General features: G+C 44.6%; 1 protein-coding gene, 1 long non-coding RNA gene and 1 other non-coding gene across 11 annotated transcripts in view; 2 read left to right on the top strand and 1 right to left on the bottom strand.

Annotated features, from left to right (window-relative positions):
• The window catches only part of plcg2 (phospholipase C, gamma 2), an 86,149-nt gene that overhangs the window by 19,016 nt on the left and 48,253 nt on the right, over positions 1-18,880 (top strand). For 2 of the 9 annotated variants that reach the window (XM_052060823.1, XM_052060815.1), the window contains exons 9-15: positions 3,676-3,748; positions 7,352-7,453; positions 7,571-7,689; positions 13,053-13,138; positions 13,223-13,340; positions 16,269-16,437; positions 16,583-16,678. In XM_052060823.1, the coding sequence (XP_051916783.1) occupies positions 3,676-3,748; positions 7,352-7,453; positions 7,571-7,689; positions 13,053-13,138; positions 13,223-13,340; positions 16,269-16,437; positions 16,583-16,678 (763 nt within the window). Of the gene's footprint in view, positions 1-3,675; positions 3,749-7,351; positions 7,454-7,570; positions 7,690-13,052; positions 13,139-13,222; positions 13,341-16,268; positions 16,438-16,582; positions 16,679-18,279; positions 18,379-18,880 lie in introns of all 9 variants that reach the window. The other 7 variants (XM_052060820.1, XM_052060814.1, XM_052060819.1 and 4 more) reach the window with 6 other exon arrangements.
• On the top strand, positions 3,756-5,257 carry LOC127597795 (uncharacterized). The gene is made up of 2 exons (XR_007961759.1): positions 3,756-4,029; positions 4,123-5,257. It is a non-coding gene; the product is annotated as an uncharacterized LOC127597795 (long non-coding RNA).
• Positions 18,513-18,666, bottom strand: LOC127598487 (5.8S ribosomal RNA). Its single transcript, XR_007961938.1, has one exon. It is a non-coding gene; the product is annotated as a 5.8S ribosomal RNA (ribosomal RNA).

Below are 18,880 nucleotides of genomic sequence, written 5' to 3'. Positions count from 1 at the left end.
TGGGGCTGTCCTGGTTGACACGCCTCTGCAATATCGCGTGGTCAACGGGGAGAGTGCCTCTGGATTGGCAGACCGGGGTGGTAGTCCCTCTTTTTAAAAAGGGGGACCGGAGGGTGTGTTCCAACTACAGAGGGATCACACTCCTCAGCCTCCCTGGTAAGGTCTATTCAGTGGTGCTGGAGAGGAGGGTCCGTCAGGAAGTCGAGCCTCAGATTGAGGAGGAGCAGTGTGGTTTTCGTCCCGGCCGTGGAACAGTGGACCAGCTCTACACCCTTAGCAGGGTTCTCGAGGGTATGTGGGAATTCGCCCAACCAGTCTATATGTGTTTTGTGGACTTGGAGAAGGCGTTTGACCGTGTCCCTCGGGGAGTTCTGTGGGGGGTGCTTCGTGGGTATGGAGTACCGAACCCCCTGATACGGGCGGTTCGGTCACTATACCACCGATGTCAGAGTTTGGTTCGCATTGCCGGCAGTAAGTCGGAATCGTTTCCAGTGAGGGTAGGACTCCGCCAAGGCTGCCCTTTGTCGCCGATTCTGTTCATAACCTTCATGGACAGAATCTCTCGGCGCAGCCGAAGCGTTGAGGGGGTCCGTTTTGGTGGCCTCAGTATTGCATCCCTGCTTTTTGCAGATGATGTGGTCCTGTTGGCTCCTTCAAACGGGGCTCTCCAACTCTCACTGGAGCGTTTCACAGCCGAGTGTGAAGCGGTTGGGATGAAAATCAGCACCTCCAAATCTGAAACCATGGTCCTCAGTCGGAAAAGGGTGGAGTGCCCCCTCCGGGTCGGGGGGGACATCTTGCCCCAAGTGGAGGAGTTTAAGTATCTTGGGGTCTTGTTCACGAGTGAGGGCAGGAGGGAGCGAGAGATCGACAGGCGGATCGGTGCAGCGTCTGCTGTGATGCGGACGTTGTATCGGTCTGTCGTGGTGAAGGAGCTGAGCCAAAGGGCGAAGCTCTCAATTTACCGGTCGATCTACATTCCAACCCTCATCTATGGTCACAAGCTATGGGTCGTGACCGAAAGAACGAGATCCCGGATACAAGCGGCCGAAATGAGTTTTCTCCGCAGGGTGTCCGGGCTCTCCCTTAGAGATAAGGTGAGAAGCTCGGTCATCCGGGAGGGGCTCCGAGTCGAGCCGCTTCTCCTCCACATCGAGAGGAGCCAGATGAGGTGGCATCTGATTCGGATGCCTCCTGAACGCCTCCCTGGTGAGGTGTTCCGGGCATGTCCCACCGGGAGGAGACCCCGAAGAAGACCCAGGACACGCGGGAGAGACTATGTCACCCAGCTGGCCTGGGAACGCCTCGGGATCCCCCGGGGAGAGCTGGAAGAAGTCGCTAGGGAGAGGGAAGTCTGGGCTTCCCTGCTAAAGCTGTTGCCCCCGCGACCCGGCCCCGGATTAGCGGTAAAAGATGGATGGATGGATGGATGAACAGATGACCCTATTAATTCATCATAATTGTTTTTGGCACAAGACCAATCAAACACCAAGCTAAAATTATGGTAAACTCAATTGAAATAGAAACAGCGTATGAAACCAAGTTTCTCGGATTAGTAATAGACTCAAACCTTTGTTGGAAACCACATATCGATAACGTAAAAAGAAAAATAGCCAAGACCGTAGGGATCCTCTACAAAACCAAGGAAGTGCTAAATAAGAGATCTTTGTACACCTTATACACTTCATTATTATTACCATCTATGACCTACTGTGGGGCGGCCCGGTAGTCCAGTGGTTAGCACGTCGGCTTCACAGTGCAGAGGTACCGGGTTCGATTCCAGCTCCGGCCTCCCTGTGTGGAGTTTGCATGTTCTCCGCGTGCCTGCGTGGGTTTTCTCCGGGTGCTCCGGTTTCCTCCCACATTCCAAAAACATGCATGGCAGGCTGATTGGGCGCTCTAAATTGTCCCTCGGTGTGAGTGTGGGCGTGGATGGTTGTTCGTCTCTGTGTGCCCTGCGATTGGCTGGCAACTGATTCAGGGTGTCCCCCGCCTACTGCCCGAACACGGCTGGGACAGGCTCCAGCAACCCCCGCGACCCTAGTGAGGATCAAGCGGTTCGGAAGATGGATGGATGGATGGACCTACTGTGTGGAAATATGGGGAAATGCCTACAAAACAAACACACTCCCTATTCTCAAACTACAAAAAAAGCAATTTGAATTATTAATAGATCAAAATATACGGAACCCACAAATCCACTATTTATCAAATTAAATACGATGAAATTTTATGACCTGGTTGACTTTAAAATCGCCCAATTAATGTACAAAGCACACAATAACCTGCTCTGCCAAAACATTCAGAGGTTTTTCGAAATTCGAGAAAGCAACTATAAATTAAGAGGTACCAACTTATTCAAAAAACTCAAAACAAGAACAAACATCAAGCAAAGAAGTGTATCTGGCAAAGGTGTTAATCTGTGGAATAATCTCGAAACGGACCTGAAAATGAGTAAATCGCTTGCTGAGTTCAAAAACAAATTCAAAAAAATGTACAAACAACCTACATCAATCAGAGTTAAAACGATAAATTCTAAACATTAAATATAATGATAAATCAGAACTAAGTTGATAAATAGAGAAAGGTATTGAAATATCCATTATGAATACAAGAGAAAATTGACACTAGAGTGCCAGGGTGTGGATGTATATAATCCCGATACAAACCAAAAGTTGTAAAAATATCACGGTTAAGGGTAAAGTATGAGCCTTAATGGAGACTTCTTCTTACTTTTTTCTTTTCTGATTGATATAAAAATGATGTAGTAGATATAAACACATAACGGGGTAGGACTAGATAAGTTTTTTACTTCATCCTACTCCCTTGAACATCATAACTGTGTTGAATGAAGACTGATTTCTTTCTTTTTACTTTTTTATCTACCTTAGTTTCTGTCAAATTATTACTGTATGTTTTATGTTCAACAAACAAACAAAACAAACCCTTTGCGCAAGTCATACTTGCATTTAGACGAGCTTACACCAACCGTTTGTTCCCTATTGCGCAACCTCCATCTCTCTCTGTTCATTTCATTTTTTTCACTGGTTTTACTTGTAGTGCGCACTGCTGTCTATCGCTCCACTTTTGCATAATTCATCTGTACAGTACTCACTTAAGTACTGGCAATCCATATTACAGGGAGCATAGCATGAAGTGGGTGGAAGGTTCGCTCTTCCCTTTACTTATTTATTTATTTATGTTGCTGGGGGAATATCCCTCATTATACAGGATCAGCGTCACAAAAGCAATCTGAGTTCCGATCTGATGCGGCCTCGGTTGAACAGCATGGTAAGGGAACCAGACGGTTGCCGCTTGGTTCCCCTTGATCGACTGTGTGTCTCTCAAAACCGCTCACCCCCGACACGTCGGGGAGGCTCAGGAAAAGAGCAACATAGGTTGTTGGTGGGTTGTTGATGATTATTATGAGAAATCATGAACATGGTTTGTTTTCAAATCGATGAATATCATTAATTGTTCATTAAAATCATAAGAGTTAAAGTTGATTTGAGCATATTCGTTATTTTAGTGTGTGTTTCAAATCGTAGCCCGTCAAATTAACCACTCCCCGAAGTAGCTCCCAATTTCAAAAAGGTTGGTGACCCCTGTTAGTAAACAAACACAAATATAAAGGCGCATCATCCGCTTGACTATGTATACTCTTCTGTTGTTCAGCAATACAGATAAACCCGATGCCTCAGTAGTTTTGCTTCATGACTTCCAACGATTTCTCATTTACCAGCAGAAGGTATGTAAAGCTGAAATTAGTCATGTTCCAGTAGATATTTTTCTTTTTGCACTTAACAAACAAATTTCTTTTTAACTTTCACAAAAACGGCATTTATTTCTGACATGGTTGACATAATGTATCATTGGTTCGGTGTAGCTGACAAGAAGGCAGTGTTCCCTCTAAAGTGCGCGCATCCCCAATTGCACACTGTTCTCACCCTCTCAGCAGACAGCAAGTGTATACAGTGCATTCCAAAAAACAAAACAAAAAATTATTCAAACTTGGGCTGTGCATGTATAGTGCATTTTCACATTCGCCTCATACAAAGACATTGAAAAGTTGGTTCGGTACATGTGGTTGATGGAGATAGAATGAAAAAAGTGTCAAAAAAGACAGAAAATGTTGAAAGTGTGTGAATATTTCAGACTGAAATGAGCTCCGGTGACATGTAATGCTCGAAGACCTTCTCTTGGCTAATTTGAGCTTGTCTCGGGTCCCGTACGTGGCTTCTTTACAGTGGTATTAATGTTGATGTACCCCTACTGATATATGTTATATAAGGGGTAATATTATGTTGTATAACATATTATATAACGTGACCCCTGCGGAATGCTTGATCCTGGTTAATTATATGATTGCGTTGTGGCTTGTGTATTTCCATGGTGACAAGCGCAGTATATGCTAACCATTTAGGCCTGTATCACTTATGGCTCAGCATTTATAAAAAAAATAAAAATACACAGGTAAAATTGCTCAATCAAGTTGAAAACAAACCAACAAAAATATTAGCGTTGTGTTTGTCAACACTCGAGTTGGTGATGCCGAGTTGTTGAGTGTTCATACTGTCCACTCATCATCTCACCAATCCTCTCATTGCCAACCCGGGAAATGAACCCCGATGCTTGAGTGAGAATATCCATACCATGCACACTTGAAGCATATTACCACAACATATTGATGAAGACTCAATGGCCAAAAGGTTGTCCACTACAGGTGAGTTCTTTTCCGCTGCCTCGTGACAGCAATACATCAGACGCAAATTTGCGCACTTTGATAGCCTAGTCCAGGGACGCAGCTCGTTGTTTCGATGCCCGAGACAAACATAGAGTCCCACCGTCTACCTTCTTTTGCTCATTTTGGATAAAACGTGCGTTATGTAATATACGGCACTGAGTCCTGCTTTTAAAATATGCCACAATGATCTGACACCTTAAGTTAACTCATTATTTACCTCCAAAGACTTTGAATATTAATGTTTAGCATCATCTAATCCAGGGGTGTCAAAGTCAAATGGACGGACGACCAGATAAAAATTTTTGCTGCAAGCCGAGGGCCGGACTGATCGAACGTTCATTGAAAAATTACCACATATAGTTAATTGAACCAAAGTTAATTGACTGAAAACCTAGCAAATACATTCCAATATGATTAGATAAATAAAGCAACATTTTCTTATGGCTCTGTCAGTAAACTTTAATTTTCAACAGGCACAAAAATCAAATTTCCTTTGTATAAAAATACCCAAAACATGAATGAAAGAAGCCGGTATTATTCAAGGCACCATCAATAGCCCATATTTTCTCTTTTAGCAAAAGTAGGCTAAATTTACTTACAAGAATAACAAATAATAGCAATTTTCATTTACTCGAATAAAATGTTTTTAAAACATAATTGGATTTAAATACAATAAAATGCAAAAATTTATTAACCAAAAACAACACTTCAAGGAGAAGTAACATACAGTGAAAGCCAATATTATACTTTAATTTTTAAACTTGAAGTGAGTAAAAACTCTTAATATGTGATTGCACAGTAATATTCACTTTTTTGAGGCTGAGGCTGATACTTGGTGGTGTCTTATCTTTTCTACAAGTTCATCAATATTTGGGGTCAGGCTCTGAGCTGAGCAAATCCTCAAAATTGAGTGAAGGTGTTCAACAGTAAGTCGACTTCTGTGTGGTGTTTTGTTCAGCTTCATCAAAGAAAGTAGTTGTTCACACAGGTATATGCTGCCAAACCTTCGACAACGTTTGATCAGCCAGGATGCGCAGCTGAGCCACTGTGTCGGGGAGGAAACGGGAAAACTGCGCAGCACCCACTGCCGTATCTTTTTTATGCATACGATGTAAAGCCAAAAACTCCTGTCACGCTGAGGCTGCAGTCCACTCCGCGGATGAAAATTGACAACTGGGCAATGTCAGAAACTTAAGCGTTCTCATCCATAGCCAAGGAATATGCGGTGACATATTTTCCGTTCTTCACAAGCTGCTCTTTTAGATAAATGGACAACTGCTATGTTCGCTCGGCAATTACGTTTCTGCTCATGCTCACGTTTAAAAAGAGTTGCTTTTTTCGGGGCAAACTTCGTCACAAACTTTAAGTATACAGTTTTTAATGAACTCCCGCTCCTCCCTCCATGTCCATATTCTTGTTTTTGTTTGCGTGTTTCGTTTCATGATGTCGTCTCAAATTTCACTCTTTCAATACCGCCACACTCTCTCCGCACAGAAGACACGCAGGGTTTTCAGCTACATCCATGAACATTTACTCCGACTCCCACCTTGTTTGAAACCCCCGGTTCTCAGTGTCCACCTTCCATGGAAAATTAGAGGGAACATTGCAAGACGGAGATTGTAATTGGAAAATGCAATCCTCTGAGGAATTTTAATTTACCGGTATGTCAATTTCCGTTTGCACTGTTAACTGTGAGTGAGAACCACATTTCACCCCCAGGAACCAAAAGTTCCATTCACCCATTATTCAAACCACTTATGCTCACGAAGGTCGCAGACATGCTGGATCTTATCCCAGCTGTGTACGGACAGAAGGTGGATTATGCCCTTAACTGTCATGTCTGATACTCTGCCGCCTTAGCTGTGCAGGCTCTCAAATTTGGGCACAGTGATGGGGGGCGGGGGGGGCGTGCCCACATAAAGGGGGCCCAATAAATGTAAGAATACGGCTCGATGGATGGATCAAAAAAGATTGTAATTCAACCGGCAGTAATGAATACAAATTAGTGCCTCATTTCATTTTTACCACATCCCTTCACTGGCTCCCCATTCATTTTAGAGTTATTTTCAAGATCCTCCTCTTTGTTTTCAAATCTCGCGCCACCTTACCTCTCTGAGCTCATCCGCCCCTACACACCTGCCCGGCGCCTCAGGTCTGTGGACCAGACTTTGTTAGAAGTACCAAGAACTAAACTGAGGCTCAGAGGGGATCGAGCCTTTTCTGTTGTTGGTCCTTCTCTCTGGAATGACCTCCCACTGAACATTCGGCAAGCCTCCTCGCTGCCCATCTTCAAAGCCCTCCTCAAAACTCACTTTTGTTCTTTGGCATTCGACTCGGCATGACTTAGATTTGTTCTTGATTTTACTGTTTGGTGCTTTCTACCGCCTTTATTACCGATTTGTCTTACTGTTTATTGTGCATGTTAAATTGCTCCAAGTACAACACTTTGTATGCAGCGATGGCTGTTTGAAAGTGCTCTATAAATACTGTTTACTTGACTTGACTTTAAAGTTGTGTACTTAAGACAACCACAAGTGTTACCAGTGAATGTCTGAGATGAAATGAAATACTGTACATGATGTCTTGTGTTGCTTTCTATTCACGAAGGAGCCATGGGCAAGTGACCTCAACAAGGTTCGAGAGTTGATGACCACTTTCATTGATGACACCATGCGAAAAACCAACGACCCAGAGTTCACAGTCAGTGAGGTATTCAAGAAAATCACCAAGACAGTTTCATTCATTATCATTTCCTTTCTGAAAGGTGACACACAAGTATTTTACTGTACTGTACTTGCATGCGTTTCTTCTCCATGTCATTCCTAGTTCCTCAGCTTCCTGTTTTCCAAAGAGAACTGCCTTTGGGATGTGAAATTGTCGGAGATCAACAACCAAGACATGAACTACCCTTTGTCCCATTACTGGATCAATTCATCACACAACACGTCAGTAGAACATCACGCTCTCACGATCAACACAACGGAGAATTGGGAGGTTGCGTACATGTAATCTTGCGGATCCCCCTGCCATGCAAGTTTAGTAATGGGTCTGAAATTAATACTGCCTCCATGAATTACAAATGCATTATTTTCCGTTTATACAGACATTAAAATACTGGCTTTGTAAGGCTTATTGGTCGTGCATGTAGAGTGTGTGAACCTTTTTGAAATGACCTGTGCTTTGGCATAAATTGGTCTATTACTCTTTCAGGGACAGCGGTTGCTACAGTGGACAGCTTGTCATGTAATCAGGTTACAGCAATGGTATCAAACTAATTGTTGTTGTGTGCCAGATTTTAGTGAGTTTCCCTTGGAGGGCCGTAATGACTGAAACCATATAAAGAAGTAAAAAAAGACCTTATTTTTCACCTACTGTTTAAATGACTGTAATGAAGGGCTTTGTAACAGGAAAATGCTTACAGTATGACTCGTATTTATTACAAAAGATAATTTGAAATGTTGGTAGAGATTTTAGCAAGCATCATGAAAGTTGCCATTTTTGATTTGCTTTTGCGGGCCACATAAAATGATGTGGTGGGCCAGAGCTGGCACCCGGGCCTTGGGTTTGAGACCTGTGGGTTACAGGGTGCATGAAAGGGTTAAATGGGATCTTCAACAAGTCACAACAACAGACAAGTAAAATTTTCTGAAACCAACACCACAAAAATCATGACATGTTTTTGTTGGGCAACAAGAGGCAAACACACACATTGGAGGCGCAGATGTGAAGAAATTAAATCTCAAAATATCAATCCATCCATCCATCATCTACCGCTTATCCAGGGCCGGGTCGCGGGGGCAACAGCTTTAGCAGGGAAGCCCAGACTTCCCTCTTCCTAGCTACTTCTTCCAGCTCTCCCCGGGGGATCCCGAGACGTTCCCGGGCCAGCTGGGTGACAGTCTCTCCAGCGTGTCTGGGTCTTCCTCGGGGATCCCTCTGTAGTTGGAACACACCATCCGGCCCCCCTTTTTAAAAAGAGGGACTACCACCCCGGTCTGCCAATCCAGAGGCACTCTCCCTGTTGACCACGCGATGTTGCAGAGGCGCGTCAACCAGGACAGCCCCACAACATCCAGAGCCTTGAGGAACTCCGGGCGGATCTCATCCACCCCTTGGGCCTTAACCACATCGGTGACTTCAACCACAGAGATAGGAGAGCCCACCTCAGAGTCCCCAGGCTTTGCTTCCTCCAAGGAAGGCGTGTTGGTGGAGTTGAAGAGGTCTTCGAAGTACTCTGCCCACCGGTTCACAATGTCCCGAGTCGAAGTCAGCAGCGCGCCCATCCCCACTGTACACAGTGTTAGTGGTGCACTGCTTCCCCCTCCTGAGACGTCGGATGGTGGACCAGAATTTCCTCGAAGCCGTCCGGAAGTCGGCTTCCATGGCCTCACCGAACTCTTCCCACGCTCGAGTTTTTGCCTCGGCGACCACCGAAGCTGCATTCCGCTTGGCCAGTTGATACCCGTCAGCTGCCTCTGGGCTCCCACAGGCCATAAAGGCTCAATAGGACTCCTTCTTCAGCTTGACGGCATCCCTTAATGTTGGTGTCCACCAGCGAGTACGGGGGTTGCCGCCACTACAGGCATCAACCTTACGGCCACAACTCAGATTGGCCGCCTCAACAATAGAGGCACGGAACATGGTCCACTCAGGCTCAATGTCCCCCGCCTCCCCCGGAACATGGGAAAAGCTCTGTCGGAGGTGGGAGTTGAAACTCCTTCTGACAGGGGATTCCGCCAGACGCTCCCAACAAACCCTCAAAATACGTTTGGGTCTGCCAGGACGGACTGGCATCTTCCCCCACCTTCGGAGCCTACTCACCACCAGGTGGTGATCAGTTGACAGCTCCGCCACTCTCTTCACCTGAGTGTCCAGAACATGCGGCCGCAAATCCGATGATACAACCACAACTGCGGCCTAGAGTGTCCTGGTGCCAAGTGCACATATGGACACCCTTATGTTTGAACAAGGTGTTCGTTATGGACAATCCGTGACGAGCACAGAAGTCCAATAACAAAACACCAGTCTGGTTCTGATCGGGGGGGCGGTTCCTCCCAATCACGCCCCTCCAGGTCTCACTGTCATTGCCCATGTGAGCATTGAAGTACCCCAGCAGAACAAGGGAGTCCCCAGCAGGAGTACTCTCCAGCACACCATCCAAGGACTCCAAAAAGGAGTGGGTATGCTGTGCTGCTATTTGGTGCATATGCACAAACAACAGTCAGGACCAGTCCGCCCATCCGAAGGCGGAGGGAGGCAACCCTCTCATCTCCCGGTGTGAACCCCAATGTACAGGCACCGAGCCGGGGGGCAATGAGTATGCCCACACCTGCTCTGCACCTTTCACCGTGAGCAACTCCAGAGTGGAAGAGAGTCCAACCCCTCTCGAGAGAACTGGTACCAGAACCCAGTCTGTGTGTGGAGGCCAGTCCGACTATATCCAGTCGGAACTTCTCTGCCTCACACACCAGCTCGGGCTCCTTCCCTGCCAGAGAGGTGACATTCCATGTCCCAAGAGCTAGCTTCTGCAGCCGAGGATCGGACCGCCAGGGTCCCCGCCTTTGGATGCCGCCCAGCTCGCATTGCACCCGACCCCTTTCGCCCATCTCATGGGTGGTGAGCCCATGGGAAGGGGGACCCACGTTGCCTCTTCGGGCTGTGCCCGGCCGGGCACCATGGGTGTAGGCCCGGCCACCAGGCGCTTGCCAACGAGCCCCACCTCCAGGCCTGGCTCCAAAGGGGGCCCCCGGTGACCCGCGTCAGGGCAAGGGAAACTATATATATATAATATATATATACATAATCTAATATTATATATTAGAATATATATATATTAACATGGTAACTTCAACTCTTCTATATTATTTTCTACTGTGTTAGAGCTATTAGCATTTTTTTTATAGCGTTTTTATTGGCATCAATTTAAATGAATTTTAACGGGATAACATTTTTTCTCGCGAGATTAACGCGGCACACGTAATAAGCGGATGTTACGTTGCTCTATAAATACACCAGAAACAAAACAACAAGCGCGCTGCAGAAGTCCACGCCCATGTCTGTTTTGCCAGCCACGGCAGCACGAGACACCGAAAACGCACGAGACACCGAAAACGGATACAAAGAGTTTATGAATGGAAAGTTTACTTTTAAAAAGTTGCCAGATTGCTCCACTGACAAGACCAAAGTTATCTCTTCTTCTCTCTCTCTGTATCATACAGGTATTCGATGTATGCCGCTGACGCGATTGTTACTTGTTTGGAACTATTTTGTGTGGAAGGTTACAGTGTTCTGTGTCCATATAAATAGAGCGGGTGGAGCTTCTCTGTGTTCGTCTGACAGTGACAGTGCGCTACAGTGGTAGCGACCTAGCGAAAGTAAAACGTCTCCAGTGTTGTCATCGAACCAAGTGTAGTCATTCGAAATGAGGTCTACACAAAACCGTAGAGAGACTTCCGCGCAAGAAGGACCAACACAATCAACATAGCCTGACTGTGTTGGGGGAGTCACTCCCCCCTTTCAGAATGGTTTGCCCCAGCAGCACGGGGGAAGTGCGTGCGTTTGTTTGTACGGCCGGCAGTTTTGAATACAGCGACACATAATGAACACAGGTGTCCGGTGTCTCGTTATTCTCCAACAAACATACAGAAACAGACTACTGTGTTGAAAGCAAACTTGAGAAAAACAAAGTATGCAACCATGGTTTAAATCCACAATAGGCTGAGTACTAGTTTACCTTAGATGTGCACTTTATAATGTTATATTGCTCTGTTTTGATTTCATTAAGAAAGCTGTTAAAGCAGCTGTTGTGCGACAAAATATTTTTTTTCACCGTTGTTGATGGACAGTAATATTGTGTGAGAGATTATGTGTGAATAACTGCACCAAGTGAAAAATGTTCATGTAAAATTGAAAATTGAAATTGTTATTTAAGTAAATATTTGCATTTGGCACATAGAAAACATTACCCCCTCCCTCATATATTCCCTTGATTCACCGTCTTCATTGTTTATGTCTTGTGACCTGTTGTAACTGTCATATGCTTGTGCAGGAGTTTTTTTGCCTCACTCAAATTATCCTCAAAATGAGGGTATTTCGAGTGTGGGTTTTTTCTCCCTCTCTCCCTCCCCCTGTGGTTTCTTTCTGACCTTCGGGTTGAGTGAACGCTGGCACGTTTTGGCTGCCGCTGCTCAACCCGTATTGTTTTGTGTTTTTTGTTATTGTAAAGTGTCCTTTGGTGTCTTGAAAGGCGCTTATAAATAAAATTTATTATTATTATTATTATTATTATTATTATTATTAAAACTGATTCATGATTCCATGTTGATGAGAGCATTAAAATGGGGAAAAAATAGGACAAAAATGTAAAAGGAAATTCAGAAACAATAAAAAATGTGTGAGTAATCACGATTAATATTTTAGTTCATTTGAGTTAATTATGACAGTTGCGTTTTTAATTAGATTACATATTTTAATCAATTGACAGCTCTAATATATATATATATATCTATATATATATCTATATATATATATAGATATATATATATTTTAATATATATATATATATATATCTTCTTCTTCTCCTTTCGGCTTGTCCCTCTTCAGGGGGTTCCCACAGCGAGTTCATTAATTTCCATCTTTCCCTGTTCTCTGCATCCTCTACTCTGACTCCAATTACCTGCATGTCTTCTCTCACGGCATCCATGAATCTCCTCTTTGGCCTTCCTCTCTGTCTCCTACCTGGTAGCTCCATCACTAACATTCTCCTACCAATGTATCCACTGTCACTCCTCTGTACATTTCCAAACCATCTCAGTCTGGCTTCTCTCACATTTTCTCCAAACTTTCCTGTCTGAGTTGTCCCTCTGATGACCTCATTTCTGATCCTGTCCCTCCTTGTCACTCCTAAGGAGAATCACAGCATCTTTAACTCAGCCACCTCTAACTCTGCCTCCTGTCTTTTGCCAATTGCTAGTGTCTCTTCTAGACCATACATCATGGCCGGTCTCACAACTGTTCTGTAAACTTTTCCCTTCACTTTAGCTGACACCCTTGTATCACAAATCGCTCCTGACACTTTTCTCCAGCTGTTCCATCCTGCCTGCACTCTATTCTTCACTTCTCTTCCACAGTCTCCGCTGCTCTGCACTCTTGATCCTAGGTACTTAAATTACTCATACATATATATAAACAGATGTTCAATGACAATTGGTGATAGGAACTGAAATACCACCGAACTTCCCTTTGTAATTTACCACCAACAAACATGATTTTAATGACTTCATTCATTCTGTTTTTTTTTTTTTAATAGATACCTGACAGGTGACCAGCTTCGTAGTGAGTCATCCACAGAGGCTTATGTGCGCTGTCTGCGCCTGGGATGTCGTTGTGTTGAACGTCAGTATATCCTCCACTTGGACCACATGAATTTCGCTTTCCCAACCGTGTTTCTCATGTTTGTGATTTTGGTGTGGATTCCAGTGGACTGCTGGGAAGGACCTGGAGAACCAATCATCTATCATGGTTGGACCAGGACTACCAAAATCAAGTTTGAAGATGTGGTTAAAGCCATCAATCAGCATGCATTTGTTACCTCGGAGTAAGTACAACAAAGAAAGTATTATTATAATTATGATAACACTTTATAAGTAAAAGAGTGAGATTTTGTGCTTAAATGCATGTAATTTTTGGTTTTGGATTGAGTTTAGTTGAGACCTTGGCTGAGGGCCAAGCTAACATGGCAACTCTTCTATATTATCCATCCATCCATCCATCTTCTACCGCTTATCCGGGGCCGGGTCGCGGGGGCAACAGCTTTAGCAGGGAAGCCCAGACTTCCCTCTCCCTAGCTACTTCTTCCAGCTCTCCGCGGGGGATCCCGAGGCGTTCCCAGGCCAGCTGGGTGACATAGTCTCTCCAGCGTGTCCTGGGTCTTCCTCGGGGTCTCCTCCCAGTGGGACATGCCCGGAACACCTCACCAGGGAGGCGTTCAGGAGGCATCCGAATCAGATGCCCAAGCCACCTCATCTGGCTCCTCTCGATGTGGAGGAGAAGCGGCTCGACTCCGAGCCCCTCCCGGATGACCGAGCTTCTCACCTTATCTCTAAGGGAGTGCCCGGACACCCTGCGGAGAAAACTCATTTCGGCCGCTTGTATCCGGGATCTCGTTCTTTCGGTCACGACCCATAGCTCGTGACCATAGATGAGGGTTGGAACGTAGATCGACCGGTAAATTGAGAGCTTCGCCCTTTGGCTCAGCTCCTTCTTCACCACGACAGACCGATACAACGTCCGCATCACAGCAGACGCTGCTTCTATATTATTTTCTACTGTATTTCTTTACCTGGTGTTGGCAGTGTTTTAGATGAACATTTACGTTCCAAGGCATGTAAATGGACTATTTAATTTTAAAATTTAGCAAAGAAAGCTTAATGATGTTTAGATTTGGAAATGATTAACTTTAAATCTGCACTTGCCAGTTTTGTAAGACGACATTTGTCAAGTGCTGTCAATTGCTTTAATTTTTTTTAAACACGTTTTTAATTCATGGCCATTGAATCTTCAAATTTGAAATATCATTTGCTCAAAATGTGAACTAAAAAATATTCCATACGTTCACTTGGTTAAAAAAAACATTCCTGTGAACGGGGCAACTCCGATGCCATACAGTAAGACAAGTGACTCAATGGAAATGGCACAGCAGAAGACATTTCTCATCCTACAATGAAACATTTAAAAACGTGTTTGATTAAAATGCAGGCATTGTCAAATGTTTTCATTCATAAATGAAAGAACCTCAGGATGAGGATGTATAAAACAGATGTCTGACTGAACACCTCATTAAAAAAAAAAGTTTATATTATTGTAGCGAGAATGGCAATGTCACGAAGAGTGGAGATATTTAAGAGCAACCGGGAGAAATGTGTGCATTACTCTTGCTCACCCCTTGGGGCACCATGTCAAGTTTGGGATTGTTTAGATTATTATGATGATTATGGTGATGATTAATAAGTATAATAATCATACATTATATTTGAAAGCACTTTTCATAAGAATTGAGCTACACGGATTAAAAAAACTGGAACTTTAAAGCAAATTATACAGGTTTTAAAACAAACAAGGCAAAAATGGGTAAAAGTGATTCAAAGATGTTAAAAGAATTTTGGAACAGGTGAGTTTTAATAAATGATTTGAAAGATTTGCTCTAATTGTCTTTGACTGAAGGGCCGCCCGATAGTGAGTGGTTAGCACGTTGACTTAACAGTGCAGCGGGTTCAATTCCAGCTCCGGCATCCCTGTGTGGAGTTTGCATGTTCTCCCCGTGCTTGCGTGGGTTTTCTCTGGATCCTCCAAATTGCCCCTAGGTGTGAGTGTGAGCGCGAATGGTTGTTCGGTTCTGTGTGCCCTGCGATTGGCTGGCAACCGATTCAGGGTGTCCCCCGCCTACTGCCCGAAGACAGTTGGGATCGGCTCCAGCACCCTTGTGAGGATCAAGCGGTTTGAAAAATGAATGAAAGTTGTTGACTGACCTACAATATGGAGTACATCTTGTAATGTGGGATTGGGAGGACATTCATTTTACCAAGCAAATTAGAAGAATGTGTTGGTGAGCCCCCCCCATAGAGCGAGCCTAATCTGCTTTAAACTTTCAAGGGAAGAGTTTAGATAGGACCGAGAGGATAGCACCAAGAATGTAACCTTGTGGAAGACGAACAATATTCAGCAAAAGTTACTCATACATCCTTCTATTGGATACATAAGAGCAAAACAACAAAAGAGCACTGCCACTGATGCAGACACAACGCTCAAGGCAAGAAATGAGAATATTGGGCTCCATAGTGTCGAGTCCTGCTTGTAATCAATTGAACATGAAATCCAATCGCATCCGCCTGTTTTCTTTAAAAAAGCAAGAATATCACTTCAATCGGGGAAAGTGTATTTCATTCAGAAAAAAAAAATCCTCAGAGGAGATAAGTGTGACAGCCTCAAACTGATCAAACATTCATTCATTCATTCATCTTCCGAGCCGCTTGATCCTCACTAGGGTCGCGGGGGGTGCTGGAGCCTATCCCAGCTGTCATCGGGCAGTAGGCGGGGGACACCCCGAATCAGTTGCCAGCCAATCACAGGGCACACCGAGACGAACAACCATCTGCGCTCACACTCACACCTAGGGACAATTTAGAGTGTTCAATCAGCCTGCCACACATGTTTTTGGAATGTGGGAGGAAACCGGAGCGCCCGGAGAAAACCCACGCAGGCCTGGGGAGAACATGCAAACTCCACACAGGGAGGCCGGAGCTGGAATCGAACCCGGTACCTCTGCACTGTGAAGCCGACGTGCTAACCACTGGACTACCGGGCCGCCCACTGATCAAACAAAGAAGAGCAATTGAATGTTCGAGATGGGTAACGGGAAGCAGGTGAGATACCTGCTCTGATGACTGCAACCTTGTCCACAAACATTGCAAATACAAGAGTTCTACTATGTTCAACTTTTTTTTTCATCATAACGCTCTTTTCTAAGGTTCCCAGTCATTCTCTCGATCGAAGAGCATTGCCCACTCGAGCAGCAGCGTCAAATGGCCCGCATCTTTAAAGAAGTGTTTGGAGACAAACTGCTTCTTGAGCCCTTGGAGCACATGGCCGAGCAGCTGCCATCACCCACACACCTCAAGGGCAAAATCATTCTTAAAGTAATGTGCGCACATTTGTGTTCGTGCGTGTGCATGTGCGTGTGTGTGTGTGTGTGTGTGTGTGTGTGTGTGTGAGGGTGGCGCAGGGGGGGCTAGTTTTCATACATTGTCTGCTAATACCATGTTGCTATTTGTACATGTGCAGCACAAGAAGCTCAATGTTGATGGGGGAGACACCACCAAAGACTTCAGAACGTGGCTTAAACAAGGAGACTTGGAGATGTGGGACCCTGTCAACCAGGTACTTTGCGTTAACCAATATTGCCAAAAAATGCACACCACACAGAGAATGAGATCACACGTGTGTAGACATACAACGACGGATCTCCGAGTGAAAGGGGCACAAAACAATCCCGTGATTCTTGAGCCTGGCTGTGGGCACCTCAATACGAATCCAGAAGTAGACTGGCATTTCTCCAACAAATAGTGATAATTTAACACGCGTGCCATTGCGAGCAACAGCCACAACGGCCCCTAAGATGAACGAAACAGAAAAATAAAGTTAGACATAGGAATTTGTGAATCACTACCGACCTTCATCGAGACCTGACGCGGATGCATGGGACATACTTAACTATTGTACCTTTCGTGTATGGTTTTAAAATGCTTCTCTCGGCCCTCCAGATTCCCATTATTTGCCAGTACCCTTAGTGAATTATACATGAAATGTCGGGTTTTTTTTGGTTTTGTTTTTTAACAACAGCCACCTGCCTGGCATCCCGCCCTGCTAATAGAAACGTGTGTCACAGGCTGTAACGTAAATCGTCGTTGACTGAAATGTTGAAATGCAATAATAATAATAATAATAATAATACATTTTATTTATAAGCGCCTTTCAAGACACTCAAGGACACATTGCAATAACAAAAAACACAAAACAATACGGGTTGAGCAGCGGCAGCCAAAACGCGCCAGCGTTCACTCAACCCGAACGTCAGAAAGAAACCACAAGGGAGGGAGAGGGGGGGAAAAAAAAACACACTCCAACTGCCCTCATTTTGAGGATTGTTTGAGTGAGGCAAAAAAACTCCTGCACAAGCATATGACAGTTACAACAGGTCACAAGACATAAACAATGAAGACAGTGAAACAAGGGAATCTATGAAGGAGGGGGCGATGGTGGGGGACTAGCTTCCGTGCATACTTTCATCAGTGGAAGGTCGAGATAGCAGATGTTGTTTTGGTAGCAGGCTGCCCAAGTAAAAGTCAGACAATGACAGCACATGGACTGAGTGGCGAGCAGGGAAGGGTGGGGGTGCAGAAAGCAAAAGCGTCCGCCTTCGTCGAGAGCCAAGCAAGAATATAGATAGAAAATAGAATATTCATTTTTACACATTTTTACAGCATTGGAAAATGTTAAGAATGTTTGTGTCATGTTCGTCCTCTTACAGAAACCAGATTAAAAGGTAGTTTTTGATTTTTTTTTTTCAATTATTATTTTTTTATATGCCTGCAGCATGATACCTTTAATAACTATACCGGTACATTGTGCACAGGCAACATTTTAAGCAAAACATATTTTTTGTCATTCAAGTACAAGTGGAAGTTGACCAGTCGAAAACCAGTGTTAAACAGTTGTAAGAAAAACACTGTTTAAATCCTCTTAATGGTAAAGACAACTGAGTGTCCACCACATCTCACTGATGCACGTCACACATGAAGCTTGCATGACATGCTGCCGGTACACTTTTTCCACACGCATCAATGTCAAATTTGGGGCAAAACTCCAATTTTATGAGCTTTAAGGAGTTTGAGCCTGATGTGCCAGTATAAACAGTCAGAATCAATGCAATCGACATGAGAGCATTTGGATTTGAACATTATTTTGCATGTCTTTTTCAGCGCTGGAACAAGCACTACTGTGTGATTTCTGATGACATGCTGTACTACGCAGAAGAGTATGAGGAGGAAAAGGAAGACCTCAGGAAGGTAAAAGGCGGAATCCATTTCTTTTGAATGTGACACTCAAGACCCAGAAATAGTCTTAAGATTAAGATTAAGAAAACCTTTATTCGTCTCGCAATGGAGAAATTCCAGATTCACAGCAGCAAAGTTATGAAGGATAGATGACGAAGCGACGCTCAGACAGGCGTGGCCCCGGGAGGGACCCGGGGCCGCAAGGTGCGTTCGAAGTGTCGATGATCAATGTGTCCTGCAATTCACATTAGTTCTCGCAGCTAGCTGCGTCCTTCATCGACGCACGAGCCGAGTGATCCACCGCTGAGAGTCGTACGTTTGTTTGCGGTTTCGGCCAACGTTCAGAGAAGGGGTTTCGTGGAGCCGGGCCTCTTACCCATTTAAAGTTTGAGAATAGGTTGAGATCGTTTCGGCCCCAAGGCCTCTAGTCATTGGCTTTACCGGATAAAACTGCATTGTTCGAGCGCCAGCTATCCTGAGGGAAACTTCGGAAGGAACCAGCTACTAGACGGTTCGATTAGTCTTT

This window comes from Hippocampus zosterae, chromosome 3, assembly GCF_025434085.1.
Source record: "Hippocampus zosterae strain Florida chromosome 3, ASM2543408v3, whole genome shotgun sequence".
In the NCBI taxonomy this organism is placed as follows: Eukaryota; Metazoa; Chordata; class Actinopteri; order Syngnathiformes; family Syngnathidae; genus Hippocampus; species Hippocampus zosterae.
Note: the sequence above shows the minus strand (reverse complement) of the source record. Positions and strands in the feature narration are given on the sequence as shown.